This window comes from Cucurbita pepo, chromosome LG14, assembly GCF_002806865.2.
Source record: "Cucurbita pepo subsp. pepo cultivar mu-cu-16 chromosome LG14, ASM280686v2, whole genome shotgun sequence".
In the NCBI taxonomy this organism is placed as follows: domain Eukaryota; kingdom Viridiplantae; phylum Streptophyta; class Magnoliopsida; order Cucurbitales; family Cucurbitaceae; genus Cucurbita; species Cucurbita pepo.
In genome coordinates, this window is record NC_036651.1 from 7,816,383 (window position 1) to 7,829,262 (window position 12,880).

Consider the following 12,880-nt stretch of genomic DNA (forward strand, 5'->3'; position numbering starts at 1 on the left):
TTTTTTTTTTTTTTTTTTTTTGTTGCTATTTTCCCCTAATTTTAAATTTTAAGCTAGTTTTTTAGGGGAAAAAAAGGACCCTACCCATTTTAGATACACATTTTTAAAATATACTTATAAATCCTATATATATATATATATATATATATATATATATATATATATATATATATATATAAAGTGGTTAGTATTTATATATTTTCATAGGACAATTTAAAAAAATAAAATAGTGAATTTTGCACTTTATTGGGGCTTGAAATATTTGCTTCATGTTTCCTTCTTACACTTCAAGAAGACAAAAGCTAGTAAGCTAATCTCCAAAATAACCTTTTTTTTTTTTTTAATTATTTTTTTATTCTTTTTATTTTTGTCAAAAAGTGAATTTTTTATTTTTTATTTTAAAAAAAAATCCCCTAAATTATGGAGCATTGTTCACAAATTAACAATGTTCTTGTTTGGTGTCCCCTTTTTATTTTAAATTTTGTATACCCAATCAAAACCTACTACTAATCCCCCAATTTTTGGTTGTTTGTCCCACCAATACTCAAATCCAATGATGAGATTCATTCAAAAAAAAAAAAAAAAATCACCCAATTTTTTCTCGATTATGATTTTTTTTTTCATTAAACTTGACAGATTGTGCAATCTGAAAGTATATATTTTCGACCAAAAAGTTAAAGGTCCAAACCGACGCACTCTACACCTGATTTAACTCAAAAAAGAAAAATTAAACTACAATATATTCATATACGTTCAAAAGTGTCTAATAAATCCAAGTTTTTTTAAAATAATAATAATAATTTTATATCTTATAGAATTTTAAATTTTAAATTTTGTAACGAGTAGCTACTTGAATTTTAAACACCTTTTAACTCTTGAAAATTGTACTTATTTTCTCACATTTTCTTAATGATTAGTTTCATTTTTCATATGATTTTTATAAATTCTAAAGATAAAAACAAATTTCTAAAATCTACCTATAAAATAAATAAATCCCTCTAACAAAATAAATACAAGATTCTAAAATTACATGTTTTTGTGGTATATTCCATTTGGTCGAGCCAAAAAAAAAAAAAATTTAGAGGATAACGTCTAAATTTATCGCTAACCCATATTGTCTATTTTTTTTCTGTTATATATCACCTTCAACCTCACCGTTTTAAAACACATTTTCTAGGTAGAGGTTTCCACACTCTTACCCCTTCGAGCCACAACGTCCTCGCACCCTTACATGCTTAAATTTATATGCATAAAATATTTCAAATCTAAAAAAATATATTATTCTTATTTTATGGTGGCCATAAAAGAACTTTTAAGTCAAGAACAAAATTATGGACAAAAAATTTCAAAAACAATTATTATTTAAACAAAGTTCAAAAAGTATATTTAAAAAAAAAATAAAAGTTTAAATACATCATTCAAATATAACAAATATAATTCAAGTTTTAGCACATTGAAGATCCAACACAAATTTACCTTTTAAGCTATGTCTTAGTTTATAATTTTATGTCTAATTATTTATATTCTTAATTTTCACTCTTCAATAATAAAAAAATGATTATTTTAATGACGAGTCTCCTTATGAATTTTAATTATTGAACGTGTTTATAATTTTTAATGATTCGACCCGATATAAAATTATAAAATAATATTTAAAAAAACGAAATCGGATAAAGAGTTAATAATTAAGATTAGTTTATATTTAGAAAAAAAAAATTAATTAGGCATCTCATTATCCACTTTACAACTCAAACCCCTTTTTCTATCACCTTCCAAACATTTTTTTTCCCCTAAATATTACAAAAAAAAAAAAAAAAAAAAAAAANTACTCAACGCTAATTATGACAAGATGGGCCGAACATTACAAAACACAGAGGCCCACCAAATCCCGGCCCAACAACCGTATCCTAAGATAGCGAAATCTCGGAATTGCCCTCGTCGGTGGGGAGGGTATTTACGAGCGAGGGTGTAGGGCGTTGAAGGGCCGGGCCGGGATGGCGGAGGCCCACGGGTTGATGTGGATGGGCCGAGCGTGGTGGGCCTGAGCTTGGGCTTGGGCTTGGCCCACTCGTGTCACTGTAGTGGGGGCTGACGTGGAAGGTGGGACCGCGACACGCTCGCATGACGGGCACATGGTAAGGGTGGTGGGTGGGGTCATGTGCATGTAGAATTGTGGGGAAAGTTTCAGTGCTCTCAGTTCTTGTACTTCTTTTTGCAACCGTCTATTCTCGTCCGTCAGATTCTCACAGCATCTTTTTAGAAACTCGCAATCAACCTCCGTTTGCTTCAATTTCGTCCTGTATTTATAAATAATTATAAATATATTAACATCTCATTTCTCATTTAAATTAATTAAAAATATATTTAAATTTCTAATTTCTTAATTTATATATAAATATTATAAGAATTATTTTCCATAAATAAATACCGGAAAATAGATTTATTAAATAAAATAAAATTTTGAAATTATAAGGGCAAAGGAAAAAAGGATTTAATTTGTGATTATGACGAAAATGCCCTTGTGAATGAAGGAAATTTCCTCACCTTGCCCTTCTGTTTTGGAACCAGACTTCGACTTGTCTTGGCCGGAGACCTAACTGTTTCGCCAGAGCCAACTTTTGCTTCTGTGTAAAATTACGAAAATACCCTCAATAAATTTTCTGTTTGGTTCCCGAGAAAATTTCATGAACGAGTCGGGTCGGGTCGGGTCGGGTTTGGGTTTGAGACAAGACTTACAGGATTGAGAGTGTTGTGTTCTTTGAAGCTATCTTCCAAGACGGCGGACTGATCTTTAGTAAGCCGAAGCTTTTTTCTAGAAGTTTCGCCGTCTTCTTCATCGCTAATTCCTCTGAAACAATCTCTATCGCCGTCGAGATCCTCGCCGTTCGTTTCCCGTTCACTCCGTTTCCCACTCACACTCGACACCGTACTATTCGGACTCGACATCGCCGCTTCCTCCTCACAATCCGCCGTCGACGGCGGAATCCGGTTCACATCAATACCCCGTAGCAGCGATCGCCCAGTTTCCGAAGTCCGATCTGCAAAACCCAAATTCCAAAATTAAAAAAAAAAAAAAAAAAAAAAAAAAAAAAAAAAANCGGCTCTGTTTCACTCTGTTTCACTATGTTTCAGTATGTTCGGGTGAAGAGATTCGAACCAGAGGAGGCATCATTAGTCCAAGACGGCATGAGATTGAGCTGCAAATGGCGGTGGGGATGAGAATCAAAGCTCAACCCAAGGCTCAAACCAAGGCCATCGTGGTTGCCGGCCATCATAGCTCTGCAAATTTCTTGAATTTGAAGAGAGAGAGAGAGAAGAAACAGGGGAAGAGAGAGAAGGAGGAGAAGGATGAGTGAGGTGTGGTCCAAGTAGAAGGGGAGAAGAAAGGATTATATAGAAAAGAAAGAGAAGAAATTGGGGAATTGGGAATTTGTTTCTTAAAATTAATGATGAAATTGAAAGCAAACAAGTGAAAGAGTGTCAGAGGAAAGGCCCTCCAATTATCCCCAATCATCACTTTTGCTTCTCCAAAATATGCCCCTCCAACCTTTTTTTTTTTTTTTCAATAAAAAAAAAAATTATTTTTCAGTACTTTTAAATGTCTAAATTATAAAATTAGCCCATCTCGAGAGAGAAATAAATTAAGGACTCAAAAGGGTTTCGAGGATATGTGAGATCCCACGTTAGTTGGTTGGTTGGTTTGAGAGAATAACGAAATATTCTTTACAGAGGTGTGAAAACCTGTCCCTAGTAGATGCTTTTTAAAATCTCGATGTAAAACCCAGAACGGAAAGTCAAAAAGGTGTGAAAGAAAGTCAACGAGACAAGATCTATTAGCAGTGAACTTAGATTCTAAAGGTTTAGATGATATGATATGTGAGGGAATTTTAAACTTAGAGAGAAAACCCAGAAAGAAAGTCAAAGAGACAAGATCTACTATCACTGAGTTTGGATTCTAAGGGTTTAGATGATATGTGAGGGCATTTTAAACTTAGAGAGAAAACCCAGAAAGAAAGTCAAAGAGACAAGATCTACTAGCAGTGAGCTTGGATTCTATGAGTTTAGATGATATGTGAGGGCGTTTTAAAGTTAGAGAAAAAACCCAGAAAGAAAGTCAAAGAGACAATATCTACTAGCAGTGAGTTTGGATTCTATGAGTTTAGATGATATGTGAGGGCGTTTTAAAGTTAGAGAAAAAACCCAGAAAGAAAGTCAAAGAGACAATATCTACTAACAGTGAGCTTGGATTCTAAGGGTTTAGATGATATGTGAGATCCTATGTTGACGGGGGAGGACAACAAAATATTCTTCATACGGGTGTGAAAACCTCTCCCTAATATACACATTTTAAAACTTTTAGAGAAAACCCATAACAGGAAGCAAAAGAGGACAATATGTACCAGTGAACTTTTTAAATAACTGAAAGTATAAGGACTGAAATGATATTTTTCAAATTGTTATAGCGAGGACTTGGGATAAATTACTAGGGTTAAAGTTAAATAAGGGGAAGTGTAAGGATGAGAATGAAAGTTTTAATTTTTTTTTTAACTAGGGTTGGGATGAATGGATTGGGTTTTTAACCATGGTTAAAGTCACTTTCTTTTTTCTTTTACTAACTTTTTCACTTTTTGCCTTTACCCTCTTCCCTTTGGGTATCATGTCTTTGGCTTCTTTACTTTTGGTTCTTTTCATGAGTGCGATAAAAAGCCTCCCTTTCCTATATTAGCTTTTATTTATTTATTTATTTATTTATTTAAAAAATATATATATATATATATATATATTTAAAATAAATGATAATTAGTCAATACTTAAAAATAATAATAATAATAGAGATTAAATGTGGGCCGTTGAAAAAGGAAGAGATGAGAGCAACGGCTGGGATTAAAAGAAAGGGAAGTGGGGCCCAGTAAACAGCGAAGCTGAGACAACCATCAAATCCTGAGTGAATGGCTATGATTGGAATCAGACACTTAACCTTTTCATTTCATTCATTCAGTCTCCCTTGTGGGGCCCACTTATCTTTCTTTTTTTCTTTTTTTTTTTTCTAAAATTACTTTATATATATATATATATATTTTTTTTTTTTTTATTAGTTGAGAAAAAGATTTCAGATAAAAGAATCACTTTTCCTCTCCTTTTTTTTCTCGTTACTAACCTCATATTCACCACCCATACCCTTCCCCTCACTCCACTCGCTTTCCCGCGCGTGTTTCCCACTCGCCTTCTTTTTTAAAAAAATATTGAGACTATTTATGTTAAATAAAAATGAATTATATATTTTTTTTATGAAAAAGTTAAAAAGAAATATAAATTAGATATTAAAATATATTTTAACGCAAAATAATTGAAGAATTGAAAAAAAAAAAGTAAAAATAAAAAAATGAAACTAATTATTGTAAGCGTGGAACTTCAAAGGTGGTGAGCCGACAGCATCCTATGGTCGTCCTCTAAATCTCAAGACATGCTACCCTATTATTCAATTTAATTATTATTCTTTTTTTTATATATAATTTTAAACTTTATTTCTTTATCTCCCCCCAAAAAAAATATATATTTATATATTTCAGTTTGACTAATATTTCTCTAATTATTAATTATTAGTTGTTTCGAAAAATAATATTTTGAGTGATTGCCCTTTTCCGACCCTTACTGTTTAATCGGATACACTTATTGAACAAGAATTTATGGTCGGTCTGCGATTCCTGGATATCGAAGACGTCCTTGGAGTGATCTCGTAGTTCCTACAGGGTGAGACAATGGGGTCGGTCCATGGATTTCCCTTGTTTTTGCATCATTTCGCTCAAAGGGTTGAAGGGAGATAGCGCATCGAGTTGTTGATACTAGCTAATTTTATATTGAGATATTAAAAAAAAACATGTTTTTTTTTTTTAATTGACTAAAGTATTTTTTAAAAATGAAGAAAAATAAGGGGAAATTTTGGATAGGAAAAAAAAGAATAGAAAAAAGGAAATAATAATGTGAGGAGACAACAATGATTGGAATATCATTTATTAGAATATGATTCATGGAACCAAATTAGAAATTATATAAATAAATAAATAAATAAAATTAAAAAAAATAATAATAATAAAGGAGAAATGGGTCAGAATGTTGGGGGTAGAGAGAGGAGAGAGAAAGGGGGACAAAGGGAGGTGGCGTTCACGTGGGAAGGGGGTTAAGGAATGCGTGATTTTAAGGAAAGTCACGTGGGGTACCAACATGTGGCACGTGCGGTCCCTATACCTCTTTTTTTAAAATAATAATTTTTACAGGGAACTGGGTCCCACGCGCGAGAATTGGGAAGTGGTGGCGCCATGTCACCTTGTCGCTCCAGCTCCCGACACTCCCCTCCTCCTCAATCATTTGAACTATATATTATATTATTTATTATCACAATCTTACCCCCCCCCCTCCTTCCAACTTCTTTCCCTACATCGCGTCTATCTCACGCTCCTATTCCTTTGCTTTTTTTCTTACTCATTTTAAATTAGTCAAAAAAAAAATAATGCTCTTTAAACTTTATGGGTCGTTAATTTTCCTAATAAAAACCGTTAGTACTTTGTTTTGAAAGGGGTAGAAACGATAAGAAAGCGAGGGTAGAGGAAAATTTCTATTGTTTTAACCTAAGGGCAATATAGTAATTTTCCAAGACGAGGATGTAATCAAATTATCGATTATGATAAATCTATAGTCATTTGGATCGAAATTCCCAATGTCAATGAGAGAGTTTTTGGTCAACATCATTCAAGATATGACGGGTAAGAGGTTCAAGGCTATAACTCAAGATATCCTTGAATATTGGTGGCGAGTACTAAAGAGGGCTAGAAGCTCGGTTGAATTAATTATTCAATAGTTCATTCGTGTATGATTGATTTAGTCTAATTTGATAAACTTCAAATTTTATATAAATAAAAAAGTTTCCCCTAAAATGTTAAATCTTTCAAATAGGGATGAGCGTGTTGGAAACGCTCCATTGGAGCGAGTGAGAGAAGGAAGGAGCAAATATCTTCTCAGATGTAATGATAGTAGCAATTCAAGTGTTTAGATAACTATCAATGTCCAAGCAATAAAGGAATTTATTTATTTATTTATTATTTTGAATTAATAAAAAGAATTAATGATTGATTAAAAATAATTTAAGCGAAAAATTAAAAAACCCGACAAGATGTTGGATTATGATTAAGGTGTCCCCACTAGTGCGTGCTAGCTGTCCCACGTGTCCCCTCCCTCTCATCAATTATTTTCTCTCTCCTCATTTATTTTTTATTTTTTTAATTTTCCCCACTACCCGACAAATTACCCCACACGTGGGACCCACTCCCCCTTGCTTCCCCACGCTTCTTCCGCAGCCCGTACGAGGCTCACCTCCCATGTGATTTACACGTGAACTCGCCCCCACTTCTGCCGCTTCTTCCGTCAATTCCTTCCGAAATCCCCATTTTGCCCCTCCCTTTTTCCCCCATTTTTTTACCTAATTTATTTCTTTTATTATTATTATTATTATTATTTTTTTTTTTTTAGGTCACACATTCAACAAATGGACAAGACAAATTGTAAGCTATATTTGGGGAATGGTTCATGATTTTGCTTTTTCTTATTATCCAATAACTTATTTTCATATTATTAATAAATCCATTTATTATTTAGTCACCGTCGTTCAATTATTGAGCGCTAAACCGACCCATCACAATATAATTAGTTATCCCGATCAGCTGATAGGATATGAAAACGACAATAGTTAGTATCAGTGAAGAATTCGAAACACGATAAAGGGTCGAGATTTATCGTAACCCATTTAACATATATGAACGTATTAAATACTTCCAGCGTTAAAAACACGAGAGAGGGTCGAAAATCCTCGAGACCCATTTACGATCTTAAAGAATTGAGGCTCTTAATATATTTCTCTTTTGGGGCGTTGATTTTATGAAAATATCTATGAACGTATTAAATATTCCACGAGGGCTGGGATGGACACAAAACCGAGCTGGAAATACATTTTTGGTCCCCGGTCGCTGAAATGAATAAAAAAAAATTCTCTTATCTCCAATTAAATTGGAGAATTTCCAACCTATTATGGGTCCGGATGAACTCGAGTTTGTTTAATCTTTTTCATAGAATCATTCAGAATCTTGGTGGATCATCACATTAATATCATATTCTTCAAAATCACCAAATTATTCATATAACGCCTTAAACATTTTAACATCAACGTAATTAGCTAGGTTTTGTCGTTTTCATAATTTTTTTAAGCGGTTTACATGTTATATCTCGTGTATTAGCTAGGTTTTGTCAATGACGGTGAAAGCCCTTCATCGACAAAGTTGCCAACCCTTATAAAATTTGTCGGCCATGATAAGAAAATAGTTGCTGTCGGAGTCATAAATTTTCGTAAGACAAATTAGAAATAAAAGTTTCCAATCTTCGTTCGAAAAAGTTTATATTTTCAAATTTATAGCTTTCAGTCGTCCCTATATTTGAGAGTCGGTTACAATTTAATAAAGAAATGAGGAGAAAAATAAAAAAAAAAATCACGTGAAGGGGAAAAAAACAATAATTTGTTGTCACGATCGAACTCTTGTAACAACGAGACAGCGATTGTGCAGCACTTGTTCTAAATCTAGCAAACAAGTCGATCGTGAGAAATTCAAAATTCGCAGACAACGTCGGCTTGTGCTCGAGTTTCGAGTCAAGTTTGAGAAAAATATTATGAGCTAAAACGACGAATTTGATAGCATATAATTCGAGCCGGAGGAAGAATATATGTATATTAGGAAAGGATAGCATCCGACAAGTGAATATTTGGAAGAGGAAACAGGGGTCGCCCGCTCTCGAGCTATTTCCCCACAGAACACAATGAACACATAGGCGGCACGTGAAGGCTAGGGACCACGGCTCGGTGGTGGTTGGTTGGTCACCGAATTTTTATCCTCAAAATTCCCGAATTGCCCTTTCCTGGTTCCTGCTTTGTCCAATCATTTGAAAGGATTAGCCACAATGTGGGCCCCGCAGACAACACATACTAACAACACATAGCCATTGTTTGATTAGACTTCTCGGAATGGGGTTAGTCTATGTCATGCTCACCAACCATTATTATTATTATTATTTTTCAATTATTATTAGCTAAATTATATAAAAATTAAAATGGCTCGAGTAAATGAGAGGTATAAAAATGAACCGAGACCATATCTGAATGAGAGCGGTTATGAGAATAGAATGACTAAGAAAATTTTTAAATAAATTGAAAGTTACTACATATACCAATAGGGTGTACCTTCCTTTTCGGTAGCTCAATCATTGAAATTTCATAGTTAAGCGTGATTTGTTTGAAGAATTCTATGTTGGGTCGCCCTTTGAGATTTTTCTTATAATACATGTGAGTGAGAACAAAACATACTGAAAGAACTCGTGTTGGTTTGTGAGGATAATCTTCATTCTTAGTACCATGTTGCACGGGATGCAGGGGAATATTGGGGTTATTAGGTGTTGAATCCAAAAGAGATCTTCTCTCCGTGGTCACTTCTAACACTACCACACCAATGTTGTGTATTTTTTATTTAATGTACCAAACGTTAATGTCTTTTGTTTCCATCCTCGTGTTTCTTCGTGTTCACCTTAACCTAATTGTGATCTTTCGTGCCATGTGAACTTTACTTCTTTCTTTTAAGTACTTCGATAGATATTTATGAGTGGTTTGGCAATCTTCTCGGGTTAATGGGTAATGTACATTTTGGTAAAATGACTAATTTTTTAAAGTCATGTTCGAAACCTCGTCCACTTGGTCACGTTTATTGAACTAAACAGAAAACGTTGTTTCGATCGAAGAAGATATCATATCTATATATATATGTAAGGGCATTATGGTCTTTTTGAGCAATGAAATTTGGAACATGTCTTTCCCTAAGTGTTTAATATTTTGGTAATTTTAGAGAAAAAGTTACATAAAAAAGGTTCCTCTTTCTCCATTATCCTACAAAGTAGTCACGTGGGCCCCACGTGGGACAAAACGGACAGCACATCACACGTGTAATGTGTCTAACCCGCACGTTCAGTTTTGGTCAAAGTAACTCCCTCTTCCGCCAGATCTGGTCAACGGTCAAACACCCAATAAAAATTTTAAAAAATAAAAAATCATTTGCTCCATAATTATTTTTTGTACCGTTTTCCCAATCATACCCCTCTCCCCCTTCTACCGGAATAGCCAGTTCTCATTTCGTACGGCTACATTAATAGCCGTCCAATCCAACTCCCCTCCACCGTCCATCTCTCTCTCTCCACACGTGCGTCTCCCCCTTGCCAAGAAGCACCCGTGGTCCCCACGTATCAGAAACCATGTGACCGGCTGAGCTGGTCACCATGTGATTCTGAGATTCACCCCGTCAAAAACGAATCGTTTCGTTAATCAAAAATTAATTAAAAAAAATTAAAATTAAAAAGCTGTCGTTGTTGAGTTGGACTACACGTGCGTCGTACCAAAGATCCAAAAATAAAATTTCTTTTATTAAAAAATAAAAAATAAAAAAGCCAAAAGACTTATAAGCCCATGCCAACGCAATATAATAATCATTAACAATATGATTACACAAGGGCAATTTCGGTAACTCCTGACAAAAAAGTATGATTTTTTAGGATTTTGTCTGGTGGGCATGTTTGGTTGGTGGACTTTTTATTTATTTTTATTTAATGTAAATCAAGAATGAAAGTGCATAAATAATAGCATGCTCCAACTTTTAATAAAGAGTTATTAATTAATAAATAATATTATAAAAAGGGAGAATTTGGAGAAAAATACAAGTCAAAATATTTAATTATAATGTTAATATTTATAATCATATCATTGCTTCAAATGATTTCATTTTTTCCCAATCATACTCTATCATAAGATATTCATTCATTTTTTTAAAGTTCCTAGAAAGATTATTTCATGTGTGTTTTAAATTATTAGGACGTTGGCTTTCTAACTAAATAATTTTTTTAAGTACCTACTTTTCGGAAAAATAGAGAAAGACGAGCAAATGAAAAAACATGCATATTAACGGAATCCCGCTACTGCTGATATGATTATATTTGTGAGATTCCACGTCGGTTGGAGAGGAGAACGAAACACGACTTATCAGAGTCTGGAAACCTCTCCCTAGTAAACGCGTTTTAAAACATTTAGGAGAAGCCCAAATAGGATAAGATTTGCTAGCGGTGAGCTTAGGTTGTTCCGGACAGTATTTAGAGATAGACACTAGGCGATGTGCCAACAATGATGAGACCCCACATCGATTGTAGAGGGGAACGAAATATTCCTTATAAGAGTGTGGAAACCTCTCCATAGTAGACGCGTTTTAAAATTTTGAGGGGAAGCCCAGAAGGGAGAAGCCCAAATGGGAGGAAACCGAAAAGAGAAAGCTCAAAAAGTCTAGTAGTGGTGGGCTTGAACTGTTACCATATTCTATCATTTCCATAGTATCTGCGAGGAGTGTGCTTGAGCTGTTATAATATTTCATCATTTCTCAGTCATATTCATATGACCTAAGAACTCGACCAACCCGAATGATCCAACTCAAACCGTAAAGTTTAGGTTGAGTTAGATATTTTTTTTTTTTGGGTTCGAGTAAACTCGAGTCAGTGTGCAATTTGACATTTATTTCAACCTGAAAATAAGGTAACAACCCAACCTGAAACTACATTATTCTTTTTTCGGTTAGGGTTCGGGTAAATTTGAGTCGGTATGCAATTTGATATTTCTTTGGACTCGAAAATAAGATTACAACCCAACCTAACACGATTTTTTTTTTCCGGTCTGAGTTTGGGTAAATTCGAGTCAGTATGCAATTTGACATTTTTTTGGACCAAAAAATAAGTTTACAGCTCAACCTAACCCTACCCTACTTTTAAGATTATTACGAATATTTGATCTTTGTAACCAGTGTTGATGACGCGGTGTGACTTGTGAATATTTGATATTTTAATTCTATAAGTTTTTTAGTTATTAAAAAAACCCGACAACTCAACCTAGCTCAACTAAAAAAATAGTGGGTTGAGTTGAGTTGAGTTAAATTGTGAATTGTATTCGGGTTGCTCGGGTCACCAACCCAACCAATCAAAATTTTAGGCAGATCCAAAAAAGATCTCTAACCTAACCCGTATATACTTCTAATCAATTAATTTGACGACATCAAACGAGGATACAGATAGTGATGAAGATTTGAAATCTAATTTATAACAACGAGATAAAATTATATAAAAACGAACGAACGAACACGAGAAGTATTACCTTAAATGTAAAGACAAGCAAATCAAAACCATGATAGAAGGAAGCAAAATAAGGAAAGAAAATTTGAATTATTAATTTTTTGTTTCATTAAAAAAAAAAAAAAAAATGAAATATACACGTGGTCTACTTGCATTATTATATGAAGATTCTATTCTAATTGACACCACATGTTTTTCTCTCTCTTAAATTTATCTTTCTAACCGCACGTGCTCTCCAACAGCTCGTGTGAATGGATTTGGGCCTTCGGTCCGCCCACCATCTTTCCAAGGCCCAATGGGCCTACCCTAATCTTACCACTTTTCGATATTGGGCCAATTCCAGTTTTGAACTACTGAGACTCGTTTCATAGCTTTCAACTGAGTAGTAGACCCGACGCGACTGATTACTAAGCTGATGCTAATAGTAGGTCTAATTTTGCAATAAAAGAGCTATGTTTTCAAACAGATCTGTCAATCAGTAATAGGGATCGTATTAGTGACAATTTGAAATGTTGACCTCCTCGGGATAGATTTCGTTTAGAAAATTTATGAAAAGTTAGTCATGGGTTCTTCTCTCCATCAAAACAGTGGGGTCGTGACCTCGTTTAAGTAAAATAAGCAGAAGAAAGAA

The 12,880-nt window shown here is 34.0% G+C and overlaps 1 protein-coding gene across 1 annotated transcript; it reads right to left on the bottom strand.

Moving 5' to 3' along the window:
* Positions 1-1,699: 1,699 nt before the first annotated feature.
* On the bottom strand, positions 1,700-3,374 carry LOC111810112 (homeobox-leucine zipper protein HAT4). Its single transcript, XM_023696688.1, has 4 exons — positions 3,158-3,374; positions 2,737-3,038; positions 2,545-2,624; positions 1,700-2,297 (listed from the first exon to the last, which is right to left on the bottom strand). Exons 1-4 carry the CDS (start codon positions 3,273-3,275, stop codon positions 1,955-1,957), a joined length of 843 nt encoding a protein of 280 aa, XP_023552456.1. The 5' UTR covers positions 3,276-3,374; the 3' UTR covers positions 1,700-1,954.
* Between the last annotated feature and the right edge of the window lie 9,506 nt (positions 3,375-12,880).

Excerpts from the sequence above, each read along its gene's own strand:
- LOC111810112 (XM_023696688.1), bottom strand. The coding sequence starts at position 3,275 with ATGATGGCCGGCAACCACGATGGCCTTGGTTTGAGCCTTGGGTTGAGC. Across the intron at positions 2,625-2,736 it reads AACACAACACTCTCAATCCT|AAGCAAAAGTTGGCTCTGGC; the intron begins GTAAGTCTTGTC and ends AATTTTACACAG. Across the intron at positions 2,298-2,544 it reads TTCCAAAACAGAAGGGCAAG|GACGAAATTGAAGCAAACGG; the intron begins GTGAGGAAATTT and ends TTATAAATACAG.